The 13,694-nt window shown below is 49.3% G+C and overlaps 1 protein-coding gene across 6 annotated transcripts in view; it reads left to right on the top strand.

The window, feature by feature from the left end:
* HDAC4 (histone deacetylase 4) overlaps nucleotides 1-13,694 on the top strand; it is a 179,583-nt gene that overhangs the window by 126,975 nt on the left and 38,914 nt on the right. For 5 of the 6 annotated variants that reach the window (XM_059868354.1, XM_059868356.1, XM_059868358.1 and 2 more), the window contains exons 10-14: nucleotides 2,213-2,329; nucleotides 2,745-2,943; nucleotides 5,293-5,522; nucleotides 11,371-11,628; nucleotides 12,829-13,015. In XM_059868354.1, coding sequence (XP_059724337.1) covers nucleotides 2,213-2,329; nucleotides 2,745-2,943; nucleotides 5,293-5,522; nucleotides 11,371-11,628; nucleotides 12,829-13,015 — 991 coding nt within the window. The remainder of the gene's footprint in view (nucleotides 1-2,212; nucleotides 2,330-2,744; nucleotides 2,944-5,292; nucleotides 5,523-11,370; nucleotides 11,629-12,828; nucleotides 13,016-13,694) is intronic. The other variant, XM_059868357.1, reaches the window with a different exon arrangement.

The following is a 13,694-nucleotide window of genomic DNA, read 5'->3' on the forward strand; positions in this document are numbered from 1 at the left end:
ATTCCACGAGGTCAGAGTGAGCTCCTGCAGGTAAATGTGAAGCTGGAGCATCCTCCTCATCCATTTGATTCTTCAATTTAGTAATTAGAGCTGATCATCTGGGACTAGACCACCAACACCTAATCAAATGGACACTGACCACAGGAAAAAGTCTTTCCATCAACTGCTTATAGTGCAGTTGTAATTTTTGTGACTTAGGCTGAGGCGTGAGCAGTACAACTGATTTGGGAAAAAAACCCTGTCCTGCCCAAACCTTTCCCGTTCCCAAAGAAAAATAACTCTGCATTTTATTTCAGCATTCATGTCATGTGATCCCAGCTGATGCATGGCCTGTATTTGGGAAAAAGGATAAGTGGGGTTTGGTGTCTTTAAAATCTTCTTCAGTAGGAGTTGTATGACCTGGGAGCTCAGGTGGTGGAGATTCCTTTCATACCAATGGACCAGGACTTCCCATGCTCCCACCATTAAATGTTTGGAAATATTTGAGTGTTTCTGAAAAGATAATGTTGTGTTTTGTTCTTAGCTTCATGTTTCATTTTAAATGAGAAGTATATCTCACTGCTTCTTAGTTTGCTGCATCAGCCCTTGAACCAGGTGTGTTGGAAGATGGTGCCCAAGTTCATTATTTGAGTGCCTTCAGTGGGGAAAGAATGCAGCCCTGCCTCCTTTAAAGCAGACATTTTCTGGTTTGAAATACTGTTTTTAATGGTTTTTCCCTCTCTGAATGGCACACAACATTCACTGCCATTGCAGTTGGTACAAGGCTGTAAAGACTCCTGGAGCACAGCTGCAGACTGTGCATTCAGAAATGGCTGTGTGCAATTCAGCCCAGAGATGGGAGCTGTGTGTTTAAAGTGGTGATAATGCTGCCAAATCCCATATGCTCAGAGCATCAAGCTGCTGTGTTCTTCTCTCCTCTGTTTTCTATATCAAATCCCCAGGAGAGGCTTTGAGGCACAACTCCAGAGTATTGATTGTTCAAAGGGAAAATGGATGTAGTTTTGTTTCATTTATGATATCAGTAAAATATTTCATTCCTCTGCTGACAATAAGTATCTTATTTTCAATGGCACACTGACATTATGTAATTTAAATTAAGCAAAATTGCCAGGAGTGTTCAAAAATCACTTGGAAAGAGAAGTGTGTGGGTACAAATAATCACATGGAGAGTCACTTTAGATTAGAGAGAAAAATGAAGTTTTTTTACAATGAGTCTGTTAAAAATAAGGCACAGGCTGCCCAGAGAAGCTGTGGCTGCCTCATCCCTGGAAGTGTCCATGGTCAGGCTGTATTTTGGGCTTGGAGCACCCTGAGATAGTGGAAGGTGTCCCTGCCCATTGCAGGGGGTGGAACAGCCTGGCCTTAAACAATTCCAGGGATGGGACAGCCATGACTTAGGTACAGATTGCTCCATAATAAAATTCTGAGTTAAACAAAATCCGCTTTTTCATAGCAGCACCTGAGTTTAACAGGCTTCTGCAGAAGTCTTCTTGAAGTCTAAATTCTATTTACGTTGGAAAATCACCTGCAGAGACCTCAGGGTGATCAGAGCCCTGGTTTCCCAACAGGAAAATCAGGCACTTTATTGTAATTTTTATAATGGCTTCTGTAGTGCGTATTTCAAATCAGTCTTGTTTGGAAATTAAAGGTATTTTTGCTGAAGTGTTCTTGCTTCAAATGCCTATAAGATAACTGAGCAAATCTTGCATTTCACCCTGAAAATCAGGAAATAGCTCCATAAATGCAACCTTGAGGCTTTTGGATGAGATTTTGAAGTCTGATTTATGCTAACACTCGCTGGTAAATAACATAAATTGTCTGTTATTTGCTAAAGAGAAAAACACCGATTGTAAAGCTTTTTTTTTTTTTTTTTTTAAGATAATTGGTTTTACCTTTAAAAAGGCAAATGCTTGAGAAGGGCAAGTACCAAGGGAGTAGCACGTAGTTGTTCCAGGGGAGGTTTAGGTTGGAGATCAGGAAAGATTCTTCCCCCAGAGGGTGCTGGGCACTGCCAGGCTCCCCAGGGAATGGGCAGAGCCCCAAGCTGCCAGAGCTCCAGAAATGGATGGACACTGCTCCTAGGGATGCCCAGGCTGGGATTGTTGGGGTGTCTGTGCAATTCTGGAGATTCTGTGTCCCCTCCTGCTGCCCTGTCCTGGTGACTGCTGTGTCCTGGGGATGGGCTCTCACCAGGCTCTCACTCTCCTTTCAGACCAGCCTGGCTCACAGGCTCGTGAACCGCGAGGGCTCCGTGACGCAGCTGCCGCTCTACACCTCACCCTCCCTGCCCAACATCACGCTGGGACTGCCTGCCACCGGCCCCTCCAGCGTGAGTGGGGCTGGCAGCAGGGGCTGGGAGGGCTGGGATCAGCCTCTGGGCTGGCAGCAGGGCTGGGATCAGCCTCTGGGATGTCATTGGGGCTGGGATCAGCCTCTGGGCTGGCAGCAGGGCTGGGATCAGCCTCTGGGCTGGCAGCAGGGCTGGGATCAGCCTCTGGGCTGGCAGCAGGGCTGGGATCAGCCTCTGGGATGTCATTGGGGCTGGGATCAGCCTCTGGGATGTCATTGGGGCTGGGATCAGCCTCTGGGATGTCATTGGGGCTGGGATCAGCCTCTGGGATGGCAGCAGGGCTGGGATCAGCCTCTGGGATGACAGCAGGGCTGGGATCAGCCTCTGGGCTGGCAGCAGGGCTGGGATCAGCTCCTGGGATGTCTCCTAACCCCCGGTGGCTGTGTGTTTGCAGGCGGGACAAGCGCAGCAGGATGCAGAGAGGCTCGCAATCCCAGCCTTACAGCAGCGGATCTCCTTATTCCCTGGCACTCACCTCACTCCCTACCTGAGCACTACAACGTTGGAGAGGGATGGGGGAACTGCACACAACCCTCTCCTGCAGCACATGGTCCTACTGGAACAGCCAACTGCACAAACGCCCCTGGTCACAGGTGAGCGCTGCAGGGGCAGCACTCGGGCACCTGGAAAAGAGAGGAAACCAGCAAGGACCTGTTGGGTTGTTGTCAAGGCAGCCTCTAGGTCCTGCATCAGCTGTACACCCTGCAGGTGGAATATAAAACCTTGGTTTGTTGATTCATTGATTAGTGGTGATTTTTCCAAAATCGGATCTCCCACCTCATTTTGGTGAGATGACAATAAATACTGTTATTCCATCAGGACAGCAGAGGTTGGTTGGTAAAAGTTGAGAAATCTCTTTAGATTTCTGACCAGTTCAGGTCAAAGTGAGGGTAAAACCATTGCCTCTTAACGACTTCTGTTTTCCATGGATGGTTTCTATTCCATGAAAACACGAAAGGCACGCACTTAGAAAATCACAGGTTAAAACACTTCCTTTCCATCATTAATATAAATAGCAAAACCGTGGCACAAGCAGCTGCCTGCCAGCAGATTGTATTTGTTTGTGTGCGTTCCCTTTGCAGGATGTTAATTGCTGTGAGTCACTCCCGGTGCTGCATTTTCAGAATGAAACTACCTGTGGGAAGGCCCGTAGCTATAAATAAGCTGGATTCAAAGCAATAATTCCCACTGGGATGCATTCTTGGTTTCCTGTGTGTGGTGCTGGGACAAAGGATGTTCTGCCTTAGTTACTGATGTGTTGGTTTTCCTTCCCTTCCTTCCATTTCTGTTGGAAGTTCTTGGGAGGTGTCAGCCCTTGCAGCATTGCAGCTCATGGCTGGTTGTACATCCAAACCCCAGGAACATCCACGGGGTTGGGATAAGCTTGGGAGCACATAGATATGGGGAGGCTGCTGCAGAGAGGTGTGGTGTTTGCTTCCCTCCGTTTCCAGCATACTGTGTTTGCTTCCAAGCCAATTCCTTCTGCTCCACCTGCTCTGTGCGGGGCTTCCTGAGCGAGTACAACGTGTTACAGCCCAGCACTCAGGAGAAAGAGTCAGCACAGGGAAACAAGGACAAACACTCGTTCCAGAGGCAGCAGCTGAGAGGCAGCGAGCTCACACGTGCTCCCCAAAGCCTTGAGTGCACCGGCTGCCAAGCTGCAGCTAATATTTGGAAACTCCTTGGAAATAAAGTGGAGTTTATTAGGATTCTGCTGGAGAGCCTTGAGCTCTGGAGATAGTCCACTGACAGCTGCAGAATGAGCCATGATGGCTCTCTCTGGGCTGGAAGGTAGACACGGACACTTTGGGAAGCTGGACTAGAATTCCTTAGCTGTGCCATTCCTTTTGGGAATGGTTACTCAGGGTAGTATCCTCCATGTTGTGGTACATGTCCTGATGTTCCTTGTTCCTGATAGAATATACTCAGGGCTTGGAGCAGCCTGGGATAGTGGAAGATGTCCCTGCCCATTTAAGGGGGTGGAATGACATGGGTTTTAAGGTCCCTCCCAAGCCCAGCTGTTCCAGGATTCTGTGAACATGGTGTCTCCTGTAAAGCTTTCCCAGGAGCACCTTGGCCATTGCCTTGGAGGAAGGTAGTCTTCCAAAATATCCTCTGCAAGCTCTGCTGCCTGATTTGAACTCTTGGGTGGAGGAGCTGTGCTCTCAGGGAAAAGGAACACATCTTTCCCAATGATCCGTGTATTCATACGCAGACCTGTGTGTATGCTCACCGACATCTGCAGGAACATGCATTTATAAAATCAAATACCCTTTCACATGATCCCTTTCAGAAAAAGCAGAGAGTGGGAGAAACTCTCAAAGTCTACTGAGAAAAGAGGCTTTCCCAGGAGTCAGCTCCTTCCACTAGGGCAGTTTTGTGAATTGGTGGGGAAGGAGGTCACATCCTGGGACACAAATGCCAAGGTGTTTATAATCCTCAGTAAACAGCTGGCCGCAGACTTCTGGGCTGCTTCTCCCTCTCCTAAACCAAAGCCTGAGGAGAGCAGAGGGCGTCTTGCCCAAAAGTGACTGCAGCCCTAGCCATGCTAGGGAGGCAGCTGGTTCGTGCAGCTTGAATTGAACCTGAGATCAGTCCCTAAATCAAGGTGAGCTGTGAGGTTTAAACTCCAGACCACTGTGGTCTCATGTAGCAACAGAAAGGTCAGTAAGGTGTTGCTGGTTTCAAGAAATTAGATGTTTCCAGAGGGTCTCTGAGTCACCAAGCAGATACAGAACTCAAACCAAGCAAAGCATTGCTCAGTGCAGTGGTGATTAATTTATCTGCTCTCTCTCAAGGCAGCTCCAGCTGTAGATGGCGAGGTGGCTGGGTTTGACATGGTATCACTGTCACCGTCAGCGTTACTCAACAGCCGTTTTCTCCCTTCCTTTCTTCTTCCTTTTGTTTCTCCTCTGCTGTTTTTTCCTCCATATTATCTTCAGACTGGTATCTTTCAGGACTGCCCCTGCACGCACAGCCCCTGGTGGGTGGAGACAGGGTCTCCCCCTCGATACACAAGCTGCGGCAGCACCGCCCGCTCGGGCGCACCCAGTCTGCTCCCCTGCCCCAGAACGCCCAGGCTCTCCAGCAGCTGGTGATCCAGCAGCAGCACCAGCAGTTCCTGGAGAAACACAAACAGCAGTTCCAGCAGCAGCAGCTGCACATCAACAAGGTAGGCACAGAGCTTTCCTTGAAAAATGCCTTTTTTCTTGCACAGAAGCCTCAAGAGTGCAATTTCGGGGTCTCTAGTGCAGGTGTGTTTGTGGGCTCTACCTCCAACGTCCCTCTGGGCCTCTCATGCTTGGACCTCTCTCAGGCGTGACAACACCAGGATATATTTGTGAGAGAAGTTACTCAGATACCCTGAAACATTTGCTGAAAGTCTGAGAGACTTAAGGGCATTCACCTGGAGAAGTGAAGGCTCCAGGGAGAGCTCAGAGCCCTTCCAGTGCCTAAAGGGGCTCCAGGAGAGCTGGAGAGAGACTGGGGACAAGGTATGGAGGGACAGGATGCAGGGATGGATGGGATATTGGGCAGGAACTGTTCCCTGTGAGGGTGGGCAGCTCCTGGCACAGGTACCCAGAGCAGCTGTGGCTGCCCCTGGATCCCTGGCAGTGCCCAAGGCCAGGCTGGACACTGGGGCTTGGAGCAGCCTGGGACAGTGGAAGGTGTCCCTGCCATGGCAGGGTGTAGAACTGCATCATCTCTAAGATCCCCCCCAAACTATTCTGGGATTAGTTCTGGTTTGAGGATTTCTAAACACTCCTCCCAAGGAGTTCCAGTGGAAGCTTTCCTTAGGACAGCAGTAATTCCAGCAGCAGCTCTAGGGCTCAGGACAAGCCTGTGGCAAGCTCGTTCAGATCGCTGCTGTTCCGTTTACAGCACAGGTTCCTCCAAATATTTCCACCGTTCCAGTCCTGTGAGAAAACACAGCTGCCAAGGGCTGGATCAAAGAGTGAGAGAAGCCACAACCCCCTCCACCACACACATACCACCCCAAACCCTTGTTCATGGGCTGGGCTGAGGGAGGATGGTTACACAAGTCACTGACGTCAATGCTGTCCTCCTGGAGCGCTGCCACCACGGGTGCCAGCCCTGGCCCCGGCTCAGCCCCGCACACGGGGCCCTGGGGAGCTGCTGCTCCACAGGGATCCCATTTCCTCCCCCTCCAAACACTCCCTGGGACCAGGGCCATGGGGTGTGGGGCAGTGAGTTGAGGTTCTTTGTTCAGGGAAGTTGTCAGCTGGAGGGATTTTTTGCGTGAAGGATTTTAAAGCTTTTCCAAAGCCTTGGATGTGACGTATCCACTGAGCTCATTCAGACTTTCTTCTGGACCTCCCAGGAGCTGGAGAGCCACTGGAGTACTCTGACTTCCAGCTTTGTCCATCTCTCTCCACAGCAAAATCAGGCAGAGAGGGTTTAATTAAACTGATTTCCCTGTGTTTGATTTATAGGAGTCATGAGTTAAAATCACTTCAGTGCTAGTGCTGCGTGTGTCTGGTGGATTTATCCCATGGGACAGCATCCAAGTGCTGACATGGGAAAAGACTTCTCCCAGATTGGGGATATTTTAGGACCCTCATGTGTGTAGGAGAGTTAAGGGCAGGACTAAAAATAAAATAAAAGATTATTTAATTATTAACAGGACCGCTAGCACTGCCTGGTAATTTTTTTATTTGTGGATTTCCTGTAAATAATACTCCTGAAGTATTTTATATATTTATGTACTCATAAATCAGACTTTTCTTAATTCCATGTGATTTTCCAAATGTTGAGATTTTGGCCCTAAACGTTCCCTGTTAGGTGTCTGCAGCAGATGAAATTTTTGAGGGGACTGCAGCCAAAGCAAGTCCTGCTGTTTCCAGGAAGACAACTAAGGAAAAATGTGTTGTTTTGCATGAAAATATTAAGAATAATCATCCAAGTAGCTGTGGCTGCCCCTGGATCCCTGGAAGTGTCCCAGGCCAGGCTGGACAGGGCTTGGAGCAACCTGGGAGAGTGGAAGGTGTCCCTGCCCCTGGCAGGGATGGAATGGGATGAACTTTAAGATCCCTTCTAACCCAAACCATTCTGTGATTCTCATTGAGCTGATATTCCACCATTACCCTGTGCTTCTGTTTCCCACCTTTTTTCATGTTTAATGTTCGACAGGGAAGTGCCAGGGGAGGTTTAGGTTGGAAAAGATCAGAACAAATTTCTGCATTGGAAGGGTGCTCAGGCACTGGCACAGGCTGCCCAGGCAGTGGGGGAGTCACCATCCCTGGAAGTGTTCAGACAACCTGTGGATGTGGCACTTGGGGACAGGGTTTGGGGTGGGTTTGGCAGTGCTGGGCGAACAGCTGGACTTGATTGTGTGAGAGGGCTTCTCGAACCTTAAGGATTCTGTGATTTGTATTATCAGAAGTTTTGCTCCACGCCCCATCCAGCCTTGCAGGTGGGTTGTTCCCTCTCCTCCAAGCACAAAAGCTCCACAGTCTCCTGGTCCTTCCAGCTGTAGGACTGAGGCTGCCTCAGGCAGTTGTTTTTCCCCTGCTGTCGCATCACTGCAGGGGGGGAAAAAACAGCTCAAGAGATTTCTGTAGGCTTTGGCTGCTGCAGAAGGCTCTGCCAGGTGCTCTGGTGCCCAAGTCAGCCTCTCCCCATCATCCCTTATCATCTCTTGTTTCTCCTTAGTTCATAAAAGTTAAAAATCAGAACCCAGAGGGAGCATGGCAAGAGCCATGTCGAGTCGAATGAGTTCAGCCTTCTTTCCTGTTTTCTTACTCATTTTCATCAAAGCTGTGTCTCCAGCTGTCCAGGAGTTGTTTTCTTTCTTCCTTGAGTTCGTCCTTCACCTCCAGAGGGAGGAAAGGGAGGGTTCTGCTGGCTTCTGCACATCCTGGCATGGTCAGGACTGAGCTGACATCCTCCTTTGCTTCCTGGCTCCTCTCTTCCTCTGACTTTCTGACCCTTGGTGCCACCCAAGGGTGGGGATCAGGGTCTCATCCAGACCAAACCATTCTGGAATTCCATGGTTTTTCTGCTGGGGACTCCTCATTGATCTCTGATGTGTAAATAGATGTCTCTAACCTGTTGGTAGGACCTTCAAGGTCTTCAGTGTCCCAGGAATTTGCCACTGTGGAGAAAGGTGTCCTGGAGAAGATGGTCTGGAGTGATGGGCATGGCGATGCTCAGGGGTGGGATTTGTTGGTCTTGGAGGGCTTCTCCATCCTTAATGAGTCTGTGGTTCTATTTATCACATCTACTGGACAAAACCAATGCTAGCTGAAATGTCACTAGGGAAAAATGCAGCTTTTTTTCCCCTCATGAAATGTTCCACAGAAAAATGATGAACTTTTTGGTTTCCCCTGTATATTTATGACCTGACTTTGCTTTGTGATTTTTTTTTACTCTTTATTTTGTTGGGTTTTTTTATTTTTTTTCTTTTTTATTTGTTGTTGTTGTTGTTGTTGTTGTGTTTTGGTGGGGTTTTTTTGTTTGGTTGGTTGGTTTTGTTGTTTGTTTATTTATTTTTTTTTTAATTTCTGTTCTTTGTATTTCAAAGCTGTGGAGGAGAAATCTTGCCAGCTGCATGGAGCCTTTTAAAAATGCTTGTGACTAGAGAGCTGTAATTTATTCTGGAGTGAAGTTGTTGTCTGCCTGAGGCTGGAGAGGCAGTGCCTTTACCAGAGGTTTATGGTGGCAGCTTGTGACAGCCAGAGGCCACTGGGTATGAAAACAGAGGAGTAACCTCGTGGCAGAGGAAGCCAGACAGCTAATTAAGGGATGGAGAGGTTATTTATGGTGCTTTGTGCTTACTATTTCAGATATATTTACAAGCATTTTCATTGCTACCATTCCAGCCGGCCCCTCACACTTTTATTCCCTCAGATTTTAAATGGCATGAGCACGTGCTCGTAAAACTGCACAAATGGGAGATTTTTAGGGTGTTTGGACGGGCCTGGCATGCAGATACTGAGTGTTTTATGTGGAATTTGTTGGTAAGAAAGTGTCTTCTCTGCAAAATCTTCATTTGAGGGTGGGGTTGCAACAACTGGAGCTAGTGGCAGACCAGGAGATTCCTTTTGCAGACAGAATGTCTGAAATGTCCTTGCCATCGACCTCTTGGTCTTCTCAGCCTTCACCGTGGCTGTCATTTAATTCTTACATTTTTAAGGAGTAGGAATAATTTAAAACTTCCAGGGAACTACACTGCCTCTCATTCCCATTAGGTATGACAGTGGCACTGTAAGTTATTTTTCCCAGCAATTACCTCGTGCAGTTCAGAAGTTCAAAAGGCATGAAGTTCAAAAGCTTGAGACCTTCCATCCAAGCAGGGAGAAAAAAAGCCAAGCAGCAGATGGTTTATGATAATTTAATTATCTTTAAAACAGATAATATTCATCAAGCCTAAGAGGACTTAAAGAAAATTGGTAGAAGAACTTTTAGCTTAATGTGGTTTGGTTATTCAGTGTGTGTTATAAGGAATTAAACTGGGGGAGACAAGGGAACTTCACAAAAATCCTTGAGGAGTTTTGATCCCTGAATCTTTGCAGGGACCTCCTGAGGTCGCTGAGGGCAATGTCCCCCCTCTAGCAGGTTGCCCTAGGATCTCCAGGGATGGAGATTCCAGAACCTCTATGAAGAACCTGTTCAAGTGTTTGACCAACCTCACAGGAAAAAAAAATGTTTTATTGTGTTCAGAAAGAATTTTATGGGTTTTAGTTTGTGCCTATGGCTTCCTGTCCCATCACCTGTGAGTGCAACCTGTGAGAGTCCCATGGACTTAAGGATGTCCAGGTCTTTTTTTCCCTTCACCAAGGGAAGTTTTCCTTGAGACTTTTCCTCTGGTGTCAGAGTCCTGGGATTCCTGAAGGATTGTCTTAAATATGGCATTAATTCTATCTCACGTGCCACCAGGTGCCTTCCCTCACTCAGCAGTGGCACCAGGATCTCCTTAGCCTTCCTTTTTTCTTTCTTCATGTCTCTTGCCAGATTCAACTCCATTCCTGCCCCTCTGCCTTTCTTAGGTTATATGGCAAAGCCTTCTTTCCTGCTTTTGGGGGGAAAAAAGGCTTACTTCCAGATTGGAGCCACTGTTCTTCAAAGAGCAAGTTACTGACAAATAGTCCCTCGTCCTGCATGTGTTCAATAACCATGTTTTGATTTAGCTTTATTAGATTTAAAATCAATATCACTTACCATACCGATGACCTAATCCTCATTAAACCTTGCCCTGACAACTTTCAAAGTGCAGCAGTTTCTTTATAAGCCTGTGAAACAGGGGCAGCCTGAGCTCTTTGAAAGGGAGGAAATGGATTGGTTTTCCTACTCTGGAGTTAAAACCAGGTCACATTTGGGGTTTTTTTATATCCCAAATAAAAATCATAAGCAGTCTGAGACGGAGAACTGTGAATTTTATCTTGCCAAAGAACTTGCAAAAAGCCTGAGTGAATTACAGTGAAAATTCAATTGTTCCTTTAGGTTTAGGAGCTCCTCTCTGAGACGTTTACTGTGTCTGCTTAGGAAGGTCAGCTTGGAACAATGCCGCTCTTGAGGTTTGCTCTCAGCTGCATGTCCTGAGTTTCCTCTTAACCAGCTCCATAAGAGTACAGATTTTCAAGTAATCATTATTTCAGCCTCACAGAAAAAATTCAGGGAGTGATTCGAGGTGATGTTGAGCAAACAGGCAGCAAAAGCCCTGTTGGAGGGTTTGTGTCCCCCCTATTCTTTCAGAATTTAATTGCCAAACATCTCGATGGCCGCTCTGCGGGTTTGTGAATGGAGGAGCATCTGGAGGCGTGCAGGAACAAGAGGCTCTTATTCCTTCAGAGAGAGGATGAAGTGGAAAATAAGGGGTGTCATCACTCGGGACAAGGGGTTTCGGAGCCCTCGACGCCAGGGTTACCCTGACCTTTCCCCACATTGTTTTGGCTTGTGAGACATAATAACTCAGAGCTGCTCCTTCCCGCCAGCCCGGAGAGCAGAGCGAGCGTTCCCCACCGTGGGAGGCGGCTCTGATGAGTTTGGGGTTCTTGCAGATCATCTCCAAACCCGCGGAGCCGGCGCGGCAGCACGAGAGCCACCCCGAGGAGACAGAGGAGGAGCTGCGGGAGCACCAGGCGCTGCTGGAGGAGCCCTACGGCGAGCGGGCCGCGGGCCACAAGGAGCCCCCGGCGCTGGGCAGCGTGGTGCAGGTCAAGCAGGAGCCCATCGAGAGCGACGAGGAGGAGGCAGAGCCGCAGCAGGAGCTGGAGGCCGGGCAGAGGCAGGCGGAGCAGGAGCTGCTCTTCCGCCAGGTCTGGCGCTTGGCTGGTTGTGAGACGTGGGTTTGGGCTTGGAAGTCACCTCGTGCTGCTCTGAGGGGAAACAGCTCCCGAGGGTTGGCTGGTTACAGGAACCCCGTGTGAAATCAGCTGATTCCTTCCCTGGAGTCACCTGCCAGCTGGCAAACCCCGGGAAGCAGAGTGTGGATCACCCACACAAAACGCAGTCACTGTGTTTACTGAGCCACTGAAACACTTCCTGGGCTGTTTCTTTGGGAAGATAAAGTGTATCCTAACATTTCTGAGTACTAGCCACCAGCAGGAGACTGTATTTTGGTTTAATGATTTAAAACTAATTTCTCCAGAGAAAGACTGTACGTAAGGGAACAGGGGACAAGTGGAGGGTGTTCCAGCTTCAGAATTAGAGATCCTGGAGCCTCCAGGCAGGCTCACTTTTGATGGAAAACACCCAAGGCTTGTGGATTGCAGGTGATAAATCCAATAACAAGGGAGCACAGTGGGATGTTGCTCAGGAGCTACATTTGCCCAGGAAAGCTGTGGCCACCTCACCCTTGCAAGTGTCCCAGGCCAGGTTGGATGGGGCTTGGAGCAACCTGGGATCGGGGAAGGAGTCCCTGCCCATGGCAGAGATGAGTTTTAAGGCCCAAACCATCCTGGGATTTTCTAATTCTGAGTTGGTGATGATGGACCATTATCAGTGATACCATTCCTCTGAAGGTGTAGCCTCTCCACTGTAATCCTGCATCCATGGTCACACCTCAGAAGTCTTTAAAATAGTATCTCCTTTGCAAGTGTTTTGCCTCAGAGCAGGAGGGAGTTAATAGAGGGGATGGGATGGAGCAGCCATCCCTTCTGACCAGGAGCCTGTCCAGCTGATGATGTGGCTGCAGAGAGAACCAGCTCAGCCTAGGATCCAATTGAGTGGGACTTATTCCCTGGCCTGAACTGTTTGACTGTTAAATGTCCAGAGCAGTGGGGTGGGAGCCCAGGGGGAGGAAGATGAAGGAGCTGTGGGGGAGGATGGAGCTGCCCCTGGCAGTGACCCTGTCAGTGTGCAGGCTGGGGCTCCGTGTGCTGTGCCTGTCTGACTCGGCCCCAGAAATGTCACATCTTCCTTTGCTGCACGCGAGGGAAAGGAGTCCAAGCCTGAGAGCCTTCAGAAACCCTTTTGGGAAGGCCCTTTCAGCAACTGTCTGCTTCTCTTACCCACAGCAAGCCCTGCTCCTGGAGCAGCAGCGGATTCACCAGCTGAGGAACTACCAGGCGTCGCTGGAGGCGGCCGGCATGCCTGTGTCCTTTGGGGGACACCGGCCCCTGTCCCGGGCACAGTCCTCCCCTGCCTCAGCCACCTTCCCCATGTCCGTGCAGGAGCCACCCACTAAGCCAAGGTTCACAACAGGTGAGCTTTTTGGGGGCTCTGGGCTGGGGGGGGCTCTGCTCACTGGTTTGTTTTACTCTGAGCTGTTCTGTGATGGCACAGAAGAGAGGGCATGGCTTTAGGGTGGGAGTAGTGGTAGATGGGGTATGGGAAGGAAATCCTTCCCTGTGAGGGTGGTAAGGTTGCCCAGAACAGCTGTGGCAGCCCCATCCCTGGAAGTGTCCAAGGCCAGGTTGGACAGGGCTTGGAGCCCCCTGGGATATTGGAAGGCGTCCCTGCCCACCCATGAGGTGAACTTTAGGGTCTCTTCCAAAAGCCAAACCATTCCATGGGGATGATTCTGTGATTTTATTTCCCGTCCCTGCAAATCCGTAAGCGTGGGCTCTGCATTCATCCCCATTTGGGTACTCCATAACATCCTGCCTTCCTCAAGGAGCTCACTGAGTCATCCCTCTTGTCCTGCTTGTCCCTTCCTCTGAGCAAAAACACCCTGTGCACACAGCAGCAGCACAGCCCTGGAGCTGTGTCTGCAGGCACACAGAGCGAGTCCCAGGCTGATTTAGAGGCAAGGCAGGGAGAGCCAGTGCTCCTGAAGGACAGAGTGCCAGATGCATTGCTGGCTCTGTTTCCTCCACCTTCTCCAGTCCCTCCATAATCTCGAGCTATCAGTGATCTACTCCAGGCTCCCTGCCAGCCTCCC

Source organism: Haemorhous mexicanus, chromosome 26 (assembly GCF_027477595.1).
Source record: "Haemorhous mexicanus isolate bHaeMex1 chromosome 26, bHaeMex1.pri, whole genome shotgun sequence".
Lineage (NCBI taxonomy): Eukaryota > Metazoa > Chordata > Aves > Passeriformes > Fringillidae > Haemorhous > Haemorhous mexicanus.